General features: G+C 38.7%; 1 protein-coding gene and 1 long non-coding RNA gene across 15 annotated transcripts; one reads left to right on the forward strand and one right to left on the reverse strand.

The window, feature by feature from the left end:
• The first annotated feature begins 972 nt into the window (after positions 1 to 972).
• On the forward strand, positions 973 to 4,025 carry LOC125511590 (replication factor A protein 1-like). Of its 6 annotated transcripts, none has more exons than XM_048677004.1 (11): positions 973 to 1,090; positions 1,283 to 1,439; positions 1,536 to 1,809; positions 1,879 to 1,972; positions 2,043 to 2,152; positions 2,234 to 2,312; positions 2,391 to 2,517; positions 2,587 to 2,744; positions 2,819 to 3,113; positions 3,221 to 3,481; positions 3,556 to 4,025. In XM_048677004.1, exons 2-11 carry the CDS (start codon positions 1,419 to 1,421, stop codon positions 3,892 to 3,894), a joined length of 1,758 nt encoding a protein of 585 aa, XP_048532961.1. In that variant the 5' UTR covers positions 973 to 1,090; positions 1,283 to 1,418; the 3' UTR covers positions 3,895 to 4,025. The 6 variants fall into 6 exon arrangements, with proteins under 6 accessions (XP_048532961.1, XP_048532979.1, XP_048532995.1 ...); XM_048677022.1 differs by having other exon boundaries at positions 975 to 1,090; positions 1,536 to 1,556; positions 2,021 to 2,152; XM_048677038.1 differs by having other exon boundaries at positions 976 to 1,090; positions 1,536 to 1,556; positions 1,879 to 1,958.
• Positions 4,026 to 5,217: 1,192 nt separating this feature from the next.
• Positions 5,218 to 11,997, reverse strand: LOC125511627. Of its 9 annotated transcripts, none has more exons than XR_007285052.1 (8): positions 11,606 to 11,996; positions 10,703 to 10,768; positions 10,358 to 10,433; positions 10,126 to 10,201; positions 9,951 to 10,030; positions 9,368 to 9,475; positions 6,464 to 9,272; positions 5,218 to 5,492 (listed from the first exon to the last, which is right to left on the reverse strand). It is a non-coding gene; the product is annotated as an uncharacterized LOC125511627 (long non-coding RNA). The 9 variants fall into 9 exon arrangements; XR_007285047.1 differs by having other exon boundaries at positions 11,565 to 11,995; XR_007285056.1 differs by having other exon boundaries at positions 10,126 to 10,194; positions 10,703 to 11,997.
• Positions 11,998 to 19,041: the final 7,044 nt, after the last annotated feature.

Raw genomic sequence — 19,041 nt, forward strand, 5'->3', positions numbered from 1 at the left:
AAGCAACGCATAAACTAGGGTTTAAACTTCTGTCACTCTAGCAACCCATCATCTACTTATTACTCCACAATGCCTTCCTCTAGGCCCAAATGATGGTGAAGTGTCATGTAGTCGACGTTCACATAACACCACTAGAGGAGAGACAACATACATCTCATCAAAATATCGAACGAATACCAAATTCACATAACTACTAATAGCAAGACTTCTCCCATGTCCTCAGAAACAAAAGTAACTACTCACAAAGCATAAACATCTATATCTATACCTATACTAATTAGCGACTCCCTAATAATTCCCACGTTAATTAGAAAATAGGAGCCGTACATCTAATGATGGGACCGAGTTATTACGGTCTAGATTAACCCATACAATTTGCGGCTGAAAAAATTAAGTTTGCTTATTAAACAGACTGATTCACAAAGCCCAACATCATTCGACGGCTGAGTCAGAAGAAAAGGCCCATAGCGCTCTGAGTAAAGGCCCGTAGCGCTCTCCACCGTATCTTCCATTACCAAAAAAAAGAGAGACCCGGCCCCGTTCACAAAAAATGAGACCGCATAATCTCTTTCTCAATCCCATCTCTCTCTCTCGAACTCCCAGGTCTCTCCGCATCTCCCCATGATGACCAGATCCATGTCTCTCAAATTGGATCAAGGAATTTGGGCATGGATCCCTCTCTCAATCACGTCTCTCTCTTTCTCACAAACTCTCAGATCTCTTCTCTCCTCACCTCAAATTGCAGCAAGGACTCTTTTATCCTCACCTCAAATTGCATCAACAATTTTTAGATGATTATTTTTTCTGTTGGTTCAATCACATTGTTAGGCTCTGCACTTAGTATGTCATACAAACTAATCTTACTTTCTCATTATCAGTTCCTTCTCACATCATTTTTGGTCAGATTCTCCTATTAGGTGCGACGGTTGCCTCTGTTCAGTTGCTTTTCACCCAATTTTTAGATGATTATTTTTTCTGTTGGTTCAATCACATTGTTAGGCTTTGCACTTAGTATGTCATACAAACTAATCTTTCTTTCTGATTATTCTGTTCGTTGTCAACATCGTCATTGGTCAGATTCTCCTATTAGGTGCGACGGTTGCCTCTGTTCAGTTGCTTTTCACCCAATTTTTAGATGATTATTTTTTCTGTTGGTTCAATCACATTGTTAGGCTTTGCACTTACTATGTCATACAAACTAATCTTTCTTTTTGATTATAAAGTCTTTGATTTGGCTAAGACTATAACAAGTTCTAATCTTCAAAATTGTGTTCGCTTACAGGTCAAATTCTTTTGTTTTCAATTGAAACAATGGCAATGCGATTAACAATGGGAAGGATTCCTGGAAAGTGAAGGTCAGAGTAATTAGGCTATGGGACGCCATTAACCTCAATAACAATGAACTAATTAGCCTTGACATGATACTGCTTGATGAACAGGTCAGTTTATTGGTAAAAGGATTTTTTTTTCCAACATAAATAGGTCACTATGATTTAAATACCAATGCATCTTCTCGCTGCATTATAATGTTTCAGGGCACTATGATACATGCCAAGGTAATAAAACATATGGTTAACAAATTCAGGCCATTGATCCAAGAAGGTTTAGTCTACATGATAGCAAATTTCAAGGTTACATCTGCCATGAATTTCCGTCCAGTTGAAGACGACAAGATTATTAACTTCTTGCACACAACAAAAATTCAAGAGATTAAGGGACTTAAAAATATCAAAATAGCAGAACAAAGTTTCATGTTTTGTAGTGTTGAAGTTCTTTCCACAAGAGATGGCCAGAGGATGTACTTATCCGATATGATTATATTTGTTTAAATTATTAACTTGAATCTTCACCGCATATTAACACCATCTTATTTAGCAGATCTCATTGGGGTAGCAAGTTATATAGGGAATATTGAAGAGACGGAGACAACTCATGGGATTTCCAAGATTCGAGATATTGTACTTAGAATTAAGTACACTTAAATAAAATTGTATGAATAAAATATCATGTCTGCTCATAGTCATATCTGTTGGAATATACAGGGATCAAAAAGTTAATATTAGACTGTGGGGTAATAAGGTCGACCAAATTGATGAAGATTCTATGGGACGTGTTGTCATAGTAACATCAACAACTGTCAGAAAACTGAAAGGTTTGTATTTATATCAATCAAGGGTAAGTAGTGTTATGCATGTATTTTTTGTATTCGAAATTTAATATCAAGTGCTTGCAGAGTACTCGCTGTCATCTACAGGTGCGACCAAAGTATATATCGATTTGGATATCCCTGAAACAGCTGAGCTCCAAACGAGGTGCAACCATTTTTCTGCAATAATATGAAGAAATCCTATTTAGTCATGTACATGGATACTTACCTCATGCGAAAATAGGTATTGCTTGGAAGATGATATCATAGAGGAAACAGGGCCAGAAGCCCAAGCAATTCAAGAACAAATGCTCTATAACAGAAAGACACTAAGAGAAATAACTGAAATTGCATATGAATATGAAAAACAGGTATTTATGATTAACTTTTAAATTCTTTTTTCATATGTTTTATGTGCTAATTTAACCTACGATGGACAGGAAAAGTTCTATACTGCAGAAGCAACCATTAAGTCAATTGATACATCAGATGAGTGGTATTACATAGGATGCGGCAAATGTAACAAAAAACTACAAAAAGAAGGGAATCATTTCTACTGTCCAAAATGTGAGAAAGAACCTGAGAAGACATGTCCAAGGTAAATTCGATAATATCTCATGTTTTAGGTAGTAATTTATCCTCCACTTACCAGATGTGTCATTTTGTTACTAGGTACAAACTTAAGCTAGAGATATGTGATCATACTGCAACAACAACTTGCACCATGTTTGAGACAGAAGCAAAAAAACTGATTAAGCAATCTGCAAGATTCTTGATAGATAGGGATGACTGTGATATCCATGAGCAGGCAGAAAAATTTCAGAAAATATGTGGGCAGAAATTGATTTTTCAGTTCAGACAGAATGACTATAATTTCAAGTACGGTTACCAAGATTACACTGTTCATAGAATATTTTTTATGGACTCTGAAGAAGATTCATCAGTACAACACGTTAATGTTGAACAGGTATCGTCTATTTGTACTACGATGCTCCATAACATTTTGTATATGTGCATGCCATATTTTACAATGAATGTTTATGGAAACTAACTCAATTTATCATGTTTTTGTAGAACACTACGAAGGGCACTAAAAAGTCTAACACTAGAAACACATGTCGCGTTGTACATTCTGATGAAGAATCGGAAGAGGATAGCCAGGAGAAAGATGAATGCAAATTGAAGGAATCTAGCCCCAAAAGAAAGCGTACAATAAGCATTACTGAAGACGAAGATTCCGAAAAAAATGGAACTGAGAATTATTCAAAGACCAGCATAAGGCTTACTGGTGTTGATAAGGGATCTAAGAAGAAAGGAATTCAGAATGATAACCATGTAAGTTTCTTGATGCATTTTCATGTTCTTTCATAGTTGTTGTACACCTCTCTAACCGGTATAAATGTTCGCAGGAGCAAGTGAACAAATTATCACTTTCAAAAACTATAAAGCAAGAATCAGAGGATGATGAACTCACTATTGACCAGACTAAAAGGGGTAGGAGACGGAGCACAAGTCGTGCTGCACATCTTGACGATGAATCAAAAGCTGAAGGTAGTCAGGAAATAAACAAGTCCAAGTCTATGGAATCAAGCCCCAAGAGGAAGCGTGTTGTACGCAAATGCGCCGGTGTTGATCAGGAGCACAATGATTCAAGGCCTAAGACAAGGCTTAGTTGTGTCGATAAAAAATCACTGAGCAAAGGCATTCAGAAGTCTAGTGTATTAAGGACTCGAAAGACAAGTCGCTAATTAGTGGAGATCCGTTAATTTAGGATGTAGTACAATAGATGGGAGCATCACATTTGTACTTTATGTGAACTTCGTCATTGTTTAAGATATTTTTAATAAACGTAAAGGCATACCTTTGTGTTAGCAAGTTATTATTCTCTCTATTATTCAGAAGTAAATGTTTGGTGTAATTCTGAATAGTCTAAAACAATTCAATCTTAGTTACCTTAGTTGCTTGCTATATGAAGAAAGCATGACAGCTAAAAGAACAATTTTGTGGTTCATGGTTGAGTCCATATTTGATTCTGTTGTAGCATTTGATCGCCAGCATCAGGAACTGATTTCTCTTCATAAGTGCATCCCTTTTAATTAGAAACAGCTGATTTCTCTCCGTAAGTGCATCCCTTTTAATTAGAAACAGCAGTAGAGTTTCTCCATCCCGTTCGCCAAATTTGTACCAGGTGCCAACTCTGGTAGGAATTGATCAGGGTGCTCTCTTCATATGTGCTAGCCTCCCCAAGCTAGCCGGTGGAGGAATTGATCAGCTACCCTTTTTTACATGGATCAGATAGCTTTTTGGTACGACTAACCTCCCTACAGAATCAATCAATTTGTTTGCTTTGCTAGCTTGGTTGGGCACACACGTTTACAGAGGAGGTTCTGAGTGCAAATTCAGTGATTTCCTGAAGTCAGTTTTCAGCTTGACATGGGTTGCGTATATAGAGATTTCTCATACACTAAGCCTGGGGCATAACCAATTCTACCTGTCACCCTAGCGTACATAGAGATTTCTCATACACTAAGCCTGGGGCATAACCCATTCTACCTGTCGCCCTAGCTCTGACGTACATGCTCCAGTCCGCACTGCATTCCGTCTTGCCATCTAGCCCTATCATGCGTGGCCGACCATGACTCAAGTTTAGATTGGAACTAAATATTGGTTTTTCCATGAAGACATGTAGATAGTTCTGGATGGTTAAACACACGGATAGAAATATGAATGAAATACATAGACTATACGTGTACGGATGGTTAAACACACGGATAGAAATTTGAATGAAATACATAGACTATACGTGTATGGAACGGAGACGTGCATGTATAAGACATACAGCGCTAAGACTAACTGCTCAGATCTAAACATACGCGTGACAAATTCTACACAACAAAATCCACTTATCTCTCTTTTGGTAAAATATAGTATCAAGTCAATTCGTCGACATCGCCGCCGATCACATCCTTCATCCCGGCAAGACATCACCTCTGATCTCATCCTACATCACGTACAGGCGATAATTAATCCTTACACGGCAAGCAGTCAGGAGCGGATAGGTTGTGTGCCAGTACTTGCAGGTATTCATTACCAACTTCCACTACTATATGCATCAACTATGTAATCTCATCACATATGCTTTGTTAATTGCAACTACAGAGAAATTGATGAACAAACATCAAAATTAGTTTGCCAATTACAAACCATATAGTATGTCCTCTGCTTAAAAGGTAATAACACATGTACATGATCTACAATTCTTTGTTGGCATACTATCAGTAGGAGAACAAGAATATTTCCAGGAAACTGATTGATCCAGACAACATCCTTCAAAACAATGTGGTACCTGACATGTGTACATTAAAATTATCGTCAGCAACTCAGAATTTCCGGACAAGTAAAATAAGGTGCTTACAAGATGTCCTCACTATCATGTACTGCTTACATACTTTGTGATAACCCCGACGAGGAATAAAATTCTAAGAAAGTTAAATATGATTGGATTTCGACTATCAATATGATACTAGCCCATCCAAGTGCACGGGTCAACTATCAAAATACTTGATACTCTTTGCATGTTGTTGTTCTTGGACAAAATGCTTACATTTTTCCCTCATATTTTTCAGGATTAACTACCTGCAGTCAGCATGCGTCGAACTCGCAATGGACTTGACAAAAACAACAATAGGTATTCGTTACCACAATATAAAAACAATTTTATACCCATTAATTTACCTAGATTATTAAAATGGCACCAAAATCTAATGCAGCAATGAAAGACCTGACAAAGCAACCTCCAAACTTGCCACTCTACAATCTAATGATAATCAACCAGACATCATTAGAGCAGCAATGAAGGATGCTGCACGGAAAAGGAAAGAAATACTTCAGCAGAAAAGGAATCAGGTGCTTATAAGATGTCCTCACTAGCATGTACTTAATTTTTTTTGTGATGTTCCCAATGAGGAATAGATTTTAATTTCTACAGTCAAGGTTAAATATTCAGTGAGAAATATCACATGGGGTACATGCCAGATCTTTGGCTCCAGAAAGGAAATACTGTTAACTTCCATATACTTAATTCTATCTGCATGTTGTTGCTCTCAAATAAAGCGTTACAATTTTTTCCCTCATTTCAGGATTCACTAGCTGCACTCAACTTGCGTCGAAGTAACGGTGGACCAAATCAAAACAACAGAAGGTATTCATTACCCCAATACCAAAAAATAATTATATAGACATTAATTTACCTGGATTATTCAAATGATACCAAAATATAATGCAGCAATATATTGGGTGATCAAACAATACAAATACCTGAGCAAGGAACCTCGCAGCTTGCGACAGTAGAATCTAATGATAGTCAATCAGATATTATCAAAGCAGCAACGAAGGAAGCTAGACGAAAAAGGAAAGAGATACTCCAGCTGAAAAGGGAAAGGAAACGAATAAGGACAGAAAAGGACAATAATGGCTGTGAAGTATCAAATATAGCAAAGGATGTCACTCAAGTTTCAAATTTGGGAAAACCAAATTGCGTTTGTGAATTTTGCAATGCCATTATGTGGCATGGAGAGAGAAGCACAAACACACGTAACATCACAGTTCCAAAATTTGGTCTCTGCTGCAAGGAAGGGAAAATTAAATTACCACCACTGAAGCAAGCTCCGTTGTATCTCCGACAGCTACTACGTTACAATGAAAGAGGAGAGTCATCCAATTTTCGCCAGAACATCAGGTTGTACAACTCCATGTTCGCGTTCACTTCAATGGGAGGAAAGGTTGACTATGAAATTAATAAGCAGACACCTGGACCATATGTTTTCCGTTTGAATGGCCAAAACTACCATCAGATTGGCACTTTACTTCCTAAAGATGACGTGACGAAACCAAAATTTGCCCAATTGTACATACATGACACAGAAAATGAAGTGCATAACAGGATTACTGCATCAACTTCAATGGAGAGTAAGACAAAGCCAGATGAAAACATTGTCAAAGGTCTACTAGAGATGCTAGATGAGCACAATGTTTTAGTCAAATCGTTTCGTATGGCAAGGGACAGGTTCGAAAACCGAGATATTAAAGATGTAAGACTAAGATTGATCAACAAAAGGTCAAAAGATGGACTACAATACAACCTCCCATCTGCCTCAGAAGTTGCAGCACTAATTATCGGGGAACAAGACGGAGAAAATAATGAATTTGATATAATAATTGAGACCAAAGACAGAATGTTACAGAGGATTTCAGAGTTTCACCCAAGCTATATGTCAATGCAATACCCCTTGCTTTTTCCATATGGAGAAGATGGGTTCAGACCAGAAATAGAGTATCAAAAAAAGAGAGGCGACAAGTGTAAGAGAAAGTATGTAACAATGCTGGAGTTTTATGCATATCGCATCCAACAACGTCTTAACCAAGCAACAACCTTGCAAATGAGTGGACGTTTGTTCCTACAGTTCTTAGTTGATGCAGCAACGTGCATTGAACAATGGAGACTAAATTGGTACAGGACAAACCAAGGTAAGCTGAGGACAGAACTATACAGAGGACTGCATGATGCAATAGAAAATGGAGATACACGAACTGAACAAGTTGGCCAAAGAATCATACTACCCTCAACATATAATGGTAGCCCTAGAAATAAGCAGCAAAACTACCAAGATGCCATGGCGATTTGTCCTTGGGCTGGCTATCCTGATCTCTTCATCACTTTTACATGCAATCCGAAATGGCCGGAAATACAGGATATGTTGGATCTGATTCCAGGCTAGAAACCTGAAGATCGTCCAGACATTGTTGCCAGAGTATTCATGTTAAAACTGAAGGAACTTATGTATGACATAAAGAACGAGAAGTGTTTTGGACAAACAATTGCGAGTAAGTTTACCAACCAACTACAGATTTACTATTGCCTAGATGATTGTCCAAAATCATTTCTTCTAAAATTTCTTTACTTGCATGCAGTTGTCTACACGATAGAGTTCCAAAAAAGAGGCCTCCCTCATGCACATGTACTGGTGTTTCTACATCCAGATGATAAAGATCCCAGTCCTTCCCAGATCGACAAAATCATATCAGCCGAAATTCCTGACAAGAATAGTGATCCAGATGGGTATGAAGCAGTGCCAAAATAACATGATACATGGTCCTTGCGGTCAAGCACACCCAAAATCACCATGCATGGTCGATAAAAGTTGTGCCAAACATTTCCCCAAGAGTTTTTGCACTGAAACTACAATAGATGAAGATAACTATCCAGTATATAGAAGACGAGATGATGGCAATACTGTGGACAAAAACGGAGTGAAGCTAGACAATACATTTGTTGTGCCATACAATAGAAACATACTGGTCAAGTATCAAGCCCACATAAATGTTGAATGGTGCAACAGATCAAGGTCTATAAAGTATTTATTCAAATACATCCACAAAGGAGAAGATCGAACAACTGTATTAATAGAAACAGAAGAGCAACAAAGAGAAACAAGAGGTGGCAAATTAACAAACAGGGACGACGAAATCAAGAGATACCTTGATGCTCGGTACATTTCTGGATGTGAAGCCGCATGGCGCATATTTCAGTTTCCTCTTCAGTATAGAGAGCCTGCGGTTGAAAGGTTACAATTTCACCTAGAAAATGAACATGTTGTGGTATTCCCAGACTCGATGGATTTAGATAAAATCATATATCGGCCTAACATAGAAAAGACTATGTTCACAGAATGGATGACAGCCAACCAATTGCATGAGGAAGCTCGCAGTTTGACGTATGCACAGTTTCCAACCAAATGGACTTGGCATGCAAAAGAGAAAGAATGGAGGAAAAGACGTGGTGGTAAAAAAACCATAGGCAGGATTTACTATGCACAACCAACAAGCGGTGAAAAATACTACTTGAGAATGCTTCTAAATGCCGTGAAAGGATGCAGATCCTATGAAGAAACCCGAACAGTTGATGGGGTTGTATATCCAACATACAAATCTGCATGTTATGCTCTTGGGCTACTTAATGACGACAAGGAGTGGGATGACTGCATCAAGGAAGCATCCCATTGGGCCTCTGCTCCTCAAATGCGCCAACTTTTCTGCACAATACTTTTATTTTGCGAGGTGACTGATCCTGCAAAGTTGTGGCAAACAAACTGGGAGTTACTATCTGAGGACATCCAACGTCGGCAAAGAAGAATACTCAATTTTCAGGCCCTAGAACTCAACTCATTGCAAATAAAGAGCCTCCTCTTGGCAGAGATCGAACACCTATTGGCTAAAGGTGGTAAGTCCCTCAAAGATTTTCCAGGAATGCCACTACCAGATAGTTCGATTCTTCAAGATATAAATAATAGATTAGTAAATGAGGAACTAAACTACGATAAAGATTCTTTAAGAATAGAGCACACAGAGTTACTACAAAAGCTAAATCAAGATCAGAGGATGGCTTTTGATGTTATAATAGAATCAGTTAGCAGCAGTCGTGGAAAACTGATTTTCGTTGATGGACATGGTGGAACTGAAAAGACATTTCTGTGGAAAGCAGTCATGACAAAATTAAGATCCGAAGGAAAAATAGTTCTAGCAGTAGCTTCAAGTGGTATAGCAGCACTTCTTTTACACGGTGGAAGAACAGCTCATTCAAGATTTCACATTCCGCTCAAAATCACAAACGAGTCGACATGCAACATCAAGCAAGGAACATTTCTCGCGGAACTAATAAAGAAAACTTCACTGATAATATGGGATGAAGCACCTATGACACACAAGCACTGTTTTGAGGCACTAGACAAGAGTTTGAGAGACATACTTCGATTCACAAATGAGGATGCCGAGCATAGACCGTTTGGAGGAATGACAGTAGTCTTGGGAGGTGACTTCAGACAAATCCTACCAGTTATACCAAAGGGGAAAAGGGAACATATCATTTCGGCATCTATAAAGAGATCCTACCTATGGAAGAACTTTGAGGAGTACCGACTCACAGAAAATATGCGTCTGAATTCATCCGAAGGTAGTCCAGAAGAGAAAGCAAAGACAGCTGAATTTGCAAACTGGATACTAAACATCGGCGATGGCACAACAACAACAATAGATGATGAAGACTGGGTTAGCATCCCAGAAGACCTTATTTTAAATAAAGGAGATGACCCAAAAGCATCTATAGTTAATAACACATACCCTGAATTACACAACAAGTACACTGATAGAACATACCTAGAGGAAAGAGCGATCCTGTGCCCAAGGAACGAGACTGTTGACCAGATTAACACCTACATCATGAGTCAAATTCCTGGAGAAGAGGTAACCTATCTCAGTTCAGATACAACATGCAAGGCAATGTCTACGGTGGAAGACGAAGATATGTTGTACCCAACTGAATTTCTAAATAGTCTAACATTTTCTGGAATACCAGATCATGAACTGAGGCTGAAAATAGGATTACCAGTAATGCTTATGAGGAACATCAATCAAAGTGCAGGACTTTGCAATGGGACAAGACTAACAATAACATAGCTAGGAAAGCGTTTCATCGAAGGCCAGGTCATAACAGGTACTAACATTGGTGACAAAGTTTACATCCCACGAATTATTATGTCACCAAGTGATTCAAAATGGCCTTTCATTCTGAAAAGGAGACAATACCCAATATCAGTGTGCTTTGCTATGACAATAAACAAAAGTCAGGGGCAATCTCTCAAAAAGGTTGGACTCTACTTAGAAAGGCAAGTGTTCACACATGGCCAACTCTATGTTGCAATGTCAAGGGTTACCAGCAGAAATGGATTGCGGATACTTATATCAGATGAAGAGCGTCCATCCGACAAGGTTGCAAAAAACATTGTTTACAAGGATATATTATAGATATTTTTTAAATAACTAGAAATAGAAGTTAAGAACAAATACAAACATTCTTAAATGACCAAATATAATATGTTGCAGACATAGCAGCCTTTTTTTCTGGAAAGACATAGCAGCCTTATCTGTTTTAAATTTGTTTTTAAAATTGTTTTAAATGGTTATCTCTGAAATATTATATTTGTCAGCAAGGTACTTCTCTCTGCATTTACAGGTAAACAAAAATATGCGAGCAAGGGCTAACAACTGATTTGACAAGATTAATACCAGTTATATATGTATGCATTAGGGACGTGGCTCTAAAGTTACAGAGCCATTGAAGAACCAAGATCATTTTCTCAATTACTATAAAATTTCTTTCTTACATAGCCTACCAGTCATATCCAATTTCACAAATAATAAAAAGTACTGGAACAAGTAATTTCGTAGCTGCATCTGCCAGCAATTTCCTTGATGGCTCCTCTACCATCGTCTCTCAAGTACACTTTACAGCAAGATGCAAACATAAGCTGCTCAAATTTATTTAATACAAAGAGGAGATGGTAAGGCAAAGGGAGATATGCACCTGTTCGTGCAAACGCACAGTAAAGAGGAAAAGATGCATACTGAATGGATAAGATAATGCCACTTTCTTTGGTAGATGGATAGGAGTTGCCGGCGCTGCTGCTGCATGAGGAAACTCCGCTCAGCAACGCGGGCGCCGGAGGAGATTGCAGCTTCGGCCGAGACGGCGTACCACACCGCAAAGAGGAACGGCCAGATGGCCGGCGCTCCGGCCGGCGATGTGATGCGATTCGCCGGGGAGGACTATAGAAGGTTAATGATGCACGCACTGTCCATGAGATCCACAGGCGAAGCCGCTCTCATGGCGCCGGTCAGAGGGGCGCGCACTAGACACGACGGCAGCGCCGACCGCGGCCGCCGAAACCCGCCGCTCATGCTACCAAAAATCTGTAACTAATAAAAATGCGCACATCTAAATGGACATTAGCCACAGTGTAACTCATACAGAAAATACAATTTCTATTTCAGTTGACTATATGGGACCAATTTTAGTAGTAACTAACAAAAAAAGAGTAACGAAAATCAGGATAATTATTTTTATCTTCCTGGCTATTTTATTTTAAATGGACATCACAACTCCCTACAAATAAACTACGGTTAAAATACATCCAGTTCTGCGTCAAGTAATTCCAAAAAAAAAGAGTATATTACACAAAACGAAACTCATAAAAAGAAAATACAGATGATAGTAAAATCTAATTGTTGATTATACAATTTACCCAAGGAGTTTTCGAAGGAGTTATAGAATTGATCGTGCAAAGTAGTAAGTTTAGGGATATATGATAATATTTTTAATTTTAATCTCAAGAAAAAACATTTAAAAATTATGGTTTCTTAAAATAACATACTTAGCACCCATATTTATATCCAACAGTACATCCATTATGGCCACAAAAAATCATAGCAAAAAAAACAGAAATCATAGCAAAATCTAATTGTGTAGCATACAATTCACCAAACAAGTTTTTGAAGAAGACCTAGAATTGATCGCTATCAAGCAAACTACTAAGGTTAACAAATATCCTAATTTCAAGTTCAATCTCAAGGAATAAATTTATAAAAAAAAAATTGTAGCTTCTCAAAAGAAAAAATTTAGCAATCTTTATATCCAAGAGTACGTCATTGAGACCATAAATAACCATGCATTGCCTTTCATGAAAGTTTATGTTTTACCCCACAATAAATATGCTAGCCCGTGCAACGCACGGGTAGACGACTAGTGTTCATAATCAGAGAGGTATTAGTATGCACATATGATCTAAACATATGATATTCCACCAATTAAACCAACTAGCATCAACTACAAGGAGTAATTAACACTACTAGCAACCTACTAGCACCAATCCCGGACTTGGAGACAAGAATTGGATACAAGAGATGAACTAGTGTTTTGAGAAAAGATGGTGCTGATGAAGATATTGATGGAGATTGCCCTCTCCCGATGAGAGGAGCGTTGGTGATGACGATGGCGATGATTTCCCCCGTCGGGAGGAAAATTTCCCCGGCAGAACAGCTCCGCCAGAGCCCTAGATTGGTTCCGCCAAGGTTCCGCTTCGTGGCGGCGGAGTTTTGTCCGAAAAGATGGCTTATTTTTTTCACATCGAAAGACTCCATATAGCATAAGATGGCCATCGGAGGGCCACCAGGGGGCCCAAGAGGTAGGGGGGCGCACCCAGGGGGTAGGGCGCACCCCCCACCCTCGTGGGCAAGGTATGGCCCCCCTGGTGAGTTTCTTCTGCTGAGTATTTTTTTATATATTTGGAAAACATCTTCTGTTAAGTTTCAGGACTTTTGGAGCTGGGCAGAATAGGTCTCTAATATTTGCTCCTTTTCCAGCCTAGAATGCCAACTGCCGACATTCTCCCTCTTTATGTAAACCTTGTAAAATAAGAGATAATAGGCATAAGTATTGTGACATAATGTGTAATAACAGCCCATAATGTAATAAATATCGATATAAAAGCATGATGCAAAATGGACGTATCAGGTACTTATGATGAAACTACCTCTATGCCTAATACTACTGTGCCACTTAGTGATTTCCTTGATGAACAAATTGCTAGGGCTAGAGAAATTGAAAATATTGAATCTGATGATACTGATGAAAGTGATGATGAAGAATCACTTGTTATTCCTAAGGGTTATGTTTTTGATCAAGAAGCTTCTTTCGCTATTTTAGCTTGCAAAAATATAAATGAACTAAAAAGGTTATTAGCTAAATGGAGTAAGCAATCTCTAAGTGCTAGAATGAAACCTGACCCTGCTTTTGCTACTTCACCTATCTGTGTTACTGATAAGGATTATGAATTCTCTGTTGATCCTGATATAATTACTTTGGTTGAATCTGATCCTTTTCATGGTTATGAATCTGAAACTGTTGTGGCACATCTTACTAAGTTGAATGATATAGCCACCCTGTTCACCAAAGATGAGAGAACTCGTTACTTTTACATCCTCAAAATATTTCCGTTCTCATTAAAGGGTGATGCTAAGATATGGTTTAATTTTCTTGATCCTGGTTGTGTGCGTAGTCCCCAGGATATGATTTATTACTTCTCTGCTAAATATTTCCCTGCTCATAAGAAACAAGATGCTTTAAGGGATATATATAATTTTGTGCAAATTGAAGAAGAGAGTCTCCCACAAGCTTGGGGGAGGCTTCTTCAATTACTTAATGCTTTGCCCGATCATCCTCTAAAGAAAAATGAAATACTTGATATTTTTTATAATGGACTAACCGATGCCTCCAGAGATTACCTGGATAGTTGTGCTGGTTCTGTTTTCAGGGAAAGAACACCGGATGAAGCTGAAATTTTATTAAACAATATGTTGACAAATGAAAATAATTGGACACCTCCGGAGCCAATTCCTGAGCCTATTCCTAAACCAACTCCGAAGAAGAGGGGTATTCTATTTCTCAGTCCTGAAGATATGCAAGAGGCAAAGAAATCTATGAAAGAAAAAGGTATTAAAGCTAAAGATGTTAAGAATTTACCTCCTATTGAAGAAATACATGGTCTTAATTTACCGCCTGTTGAAGAAACATATAATCCAAATCCTTCTCCTATTGAAGAAACTCATGGTCTTGATAACCCGACACAGGTAGTAAAGGTAAATTCTCTCTATAGATATGATAAAGCTGAAATCCCGTTTACTAAATTTGCTAGCCCATGCTTAGATGAGTTTGATAAATTTATGGCTAAGCAAGAAGACTTTAATGCTTATTTTGGTAGACAATTGAAATACAATTCAAATATGCTTGAACACTTGGGTGATTATGTGGCTAATGTTAAAGGTGAACTTAAACTTATTAGTAAACATGCTTCTATGGTTACCACTCAAGTAGAACAAGTACTTAAAGCTCAAAATGATTTGCTCAATGAATTGAATAGTAAAGATAATGATAATGTTGTTAGAGTGGCTACTAGAACTGGTAATGACTCAGGAACCTTTGTGTCCTGAAGGCCACCCTAAGAGAATTGAGCAAGATTCTCAGAGAAATAATATAGATGTACCTAGTTCTTCTAAAAAGAAGAAAAAGAAAAATGATAGGACTTTGCATGCTTCTAGCGAACCTGTTATTGAACACCTGAGAATCCAAATGATATTTCTATTTCTGATGCTGAAACACAATCTGGTAATGAACCTGAAACTAGTGGTAATGTTAATGATAATGTTCATAATGATGCTCAACCTAGTAATGATAACGACATAGAAATTGAACCTGTTGTTGATCTTGATAACCCACAATCAAAGAATCAACGTTATGATAAAAAGGACTTTGTTGCTAGGAAACATGGTAAAGAAAGAGAACCTTGGATTCAGAAACCCATGCCTTTTCCTCCCAAACCATCCAAGAAAAAGGATGATGAGGATTTTGAGCGCTTTGCTGAAATGATTAGACCTATCTTTTTGCGTATGCGATTAACTGATATGCTCAAAACCAATCCTTATGCTAAGTACATGAAAGATATCATTACAAATAAAAGAAAGATACCGGAACATAAAATTTCCACCATGCTTGCTAATTATACTTTTAAGGGTGGAATACCAAAGAAACCTGGAGATCTGTAACATCCCAAAATTCTAAATTTTGGAATGTTATAAACAAATAGATAGATTGTTTGATTGTTTGATTGATTGCGTGAAAGTGAGTGAATTCGAAACTTTTGAAAGTTAAATGAGAGGGAATAAATGGACTTTCCCAAACTTTCATATTTGCTTTCTGATCTCTATGAATTCAAATGCTTTTCAAACACAAAACCCTTGAGCGAAGATGATATGACTTCTTCCATTTAAAATGAAAAGGGTGTTTGAAAATATTTGAACTTCATTTGAAAATATTTTCAATTCTGGAACTTTATGCAACTCAATGATTTTCATGAGAGAAGATAAAATGACTTCTTCAAATTATATGAAATATGAGTTGGGAGTTTCAAAGAATTAAATTCAAAGTTCTTGCATTTTGGCCGATCCTAGAAATTTCACGCAACTCAAGGACCTTCGGAGAGAGTTGGAGATTTCGTTATTTTCATATTTGAGAGTTTTCTCGAATTTGAAAAGAGGGTCATTTGATTTATTTATTTCATCTTCAATAATTTTTCCGTTATCAAAAATATAAGAGAGGGAATAATATGACTTTCCCAAAATATAGGAAAAATGAAGATTTATAAATAGATCAAATTTCGTTTTCCGGTGTTTGTTTGTTTTTCTTTGGATAGGGAAAAAAGCGCGTTTTTGAAAATTTTATTTTAGGTCCGTAGAAAAGTTCATTTTGTTCGAATCATTTTTAGGAGTCGGGGAAAATTCACTTTAGTAATTTTGGAGCTCGTTTAGATTTTCTTTTCTGTGTTTTTCTGCGCGCAAAATCAGTTAAAAAAAAACTGGACCAAGGCCCAGCCGGGCCAAAGGCTCAAGCCAAGCCGCAGCCTCCCAGCGCGCAGCGCCAGGCGCCAGGAGCGCCCCAGGCCGCCGCCTCTTGCTCTACGAATCCTAAAAGGATTCTAGGGTAGCCCCCTCCTCTTTCCTTTGTTTCGTTTTTCTTCTAGGACTCTTTTTCCTACTCTTTTTCCTACTCTATTTCTTGTCCCCTACCCCAAGTCTCCTCACCCCTCCCCAATATAAATACCCCAACACCCCCCTCTCCTCACACCAAAAACCCAAACCCCCTCTCCTCCCCAAGCCGCGCCCCACCCCGCGCCCCTCACCCGCCGCCGCCGCCCCTCACCCGCCGCCGCCGCCCCTATAGCGCCGCCGCCGCCGCCCTAGCACGCCGCCGTCGCCACCGTTCGCCCCGCCTCGCCGGAGGTAGCCCCGCGCCTCTCTTTTTCTTCCCCGCGGTTCAGTTCTTTTAAAAGAAACCGTTCCGGTTTTCTTTTCCGAAACCCTAGATTGGATTTCCGTTTTCTTTTTCGGTTTCTTTTCCAAAAACCCTAGATCGATTTTCGTTCTTCTTTCAGACCGTTCGTCTCAACGAACGTGATCACCGATTATTCCCGGTTAACGACGCCCGTTCGTTTAACCGTTCGCCTCTTTCTTTTCGTCGGATTTATTCCGCGATCGCGATCTCAGATCCGATCATCGTTCTAGTTTATCTTCTCGCTCGTTTATCGGAATCAGGTGATTCAAGCGCCTGGAGTTTCGTTTCGAAACCGCCGTTTCGTCTAATCAACTTAAACAAGTTTTTTCTACTGTAAAATTTTGACCTAGTTCAACTTGCTAGAACCGAGTTGTTCTTCCGCCGTTTGTTTTCGGTTTCTTTGTTCGGTTCTTTCTTTCTTTGCAACCGGAGTTCTTAAGTTGAACTATCTGGTTCGTTCTCTCGTTCGAGTTTTACTTGTGCATTAGATGAGTACTTATTGTGTGGTTACTATTGTTTGCTTACGATAGATTGACCGGAGTGTGACGAGTAGATCTATCACGAGTTTTGAGTGCGAATCATCTTCATCAACATTGCAGGCAAGTTCACACTTTGATCATACCTTTTCTACAACCCAGTTTTATTGCATTAGATCAATCCTCACACATTGCATGATTAGGATCTAATTAAATTGTGGGATGGGAAGTAGATGAGGTAGTACCTATTACCTGTATTATATGAAACCTTTGGGAGTTACTCTACGTTTGCTTATATTGCCATGCTATGCTAGTAGACGTGGATTGGGTGAGTGATATCCATGACAGATGTGAGTTTGTTTAATTTTAATGGTTTATCTAAGGTGGCAACTTAAACACACATCTGGGTGGATTGAGGCACCTGATGTCTATCAGGACTTGCCTGTTTTATTTTGGACCGCCACCCAGGCTCAAAGGGATCATAAGATAATTCATGCTAGAAACTTCAGTGTGCAGCCACATGCTACTATGGGCTCTGGCATAGTTGACTAAGTCGTGCGAACTCTTACGGGGTGGACTAGCAGATGTAGGGGATGTAGGTGTACCGGTCTACCCCACATGTAAGGTGCTAGTGCTTCTGAAAGACTATGTCTCGGTCATCCGTTTCTCAAACACCATGTAGTGCGAGAAAACAAACGGAGGCGATCGAGTCATGTGGGGAAAAGTGCGCAAACCTCTGCAGAGTGTACAAACTAATCATGATTAGCCGTGTCCCCGGTTATGGACAACTTGAGTATCTAGTACTTGAATATCATGTGAATCTCAATATGTTACTTCTAATTAATGTCGTTGGGTTTTAATTATTTTTAATTGGGATTGAGGATGCCGTCAACCATTCTCAATGTTACACAACCACCATGATAGTTAAATAAACTTATTCCTTTGCAGTAGGGAAAAATTGGCTTTACGCAAAAACCTTATAACCATAGAGCTTTTCCACCAGCCAAATATGCATGTAGTGATAGCCATTGTTCATTATTCTCTATGGTGTGAATTTGCCAGTACATTCAAAGTACTGACCCGTTTCGGGCTGCAACGTCTTATGTTGCAGGTTTCTTACGACGAGTAAGTGATACGTTAGGGTTACGATTTCTACACTCAACTTTGCCGTTGGTGTTGATGGGAATCCACAACCTTGTTGCTTCCGCTATATGGATTGAGGTAATAGTATTTACGTTACTTTATACATGTGATTTACCTCTGTTAGAAATCCTTCGAGTACTGTGTGTGTCAGCATACTGATCCAGGGATGACACATAAGCACAGAGACTTGATCCATTCGGGTCGGGTCGCTACAAGATGGTATCAGAGCACATGTTGACTGTAGGACGTGACCCTAGAAACTGGCAAGCCCATAGCAAAGATTTTTCTCTACAACTTTCCCTTTCAAAAAGATCTTTTACCTCTCTTCTCTTCTGAGCTTATTCAAAAAATTCCCTTTAGCGAGACCATACCCCTTTCCCCTTTTGACCATTCGAAGATTCGATGGATGAGACCACTCCAAGAAGTACAAGATATCGGACAACTGTGACCACTATGGAATGAGGGAGATTTTACCATACATTATGATAATGGAAACTACA

Source organism: Triticum urartu, chromosome 1 (assembly GCF_003073215.2).
Source record: "Triticum urartu cultivar G1812 chromosome 1, Tu2.1, whole genome shotgun sequence".
Classification (NCBI taxonomy): domain Eukaryota; kingdom Viridiplantae; phylum Streptophyta; class Magnoliopsida; order Poales; family Poaceae; genus Triticum; species Triticum urartu.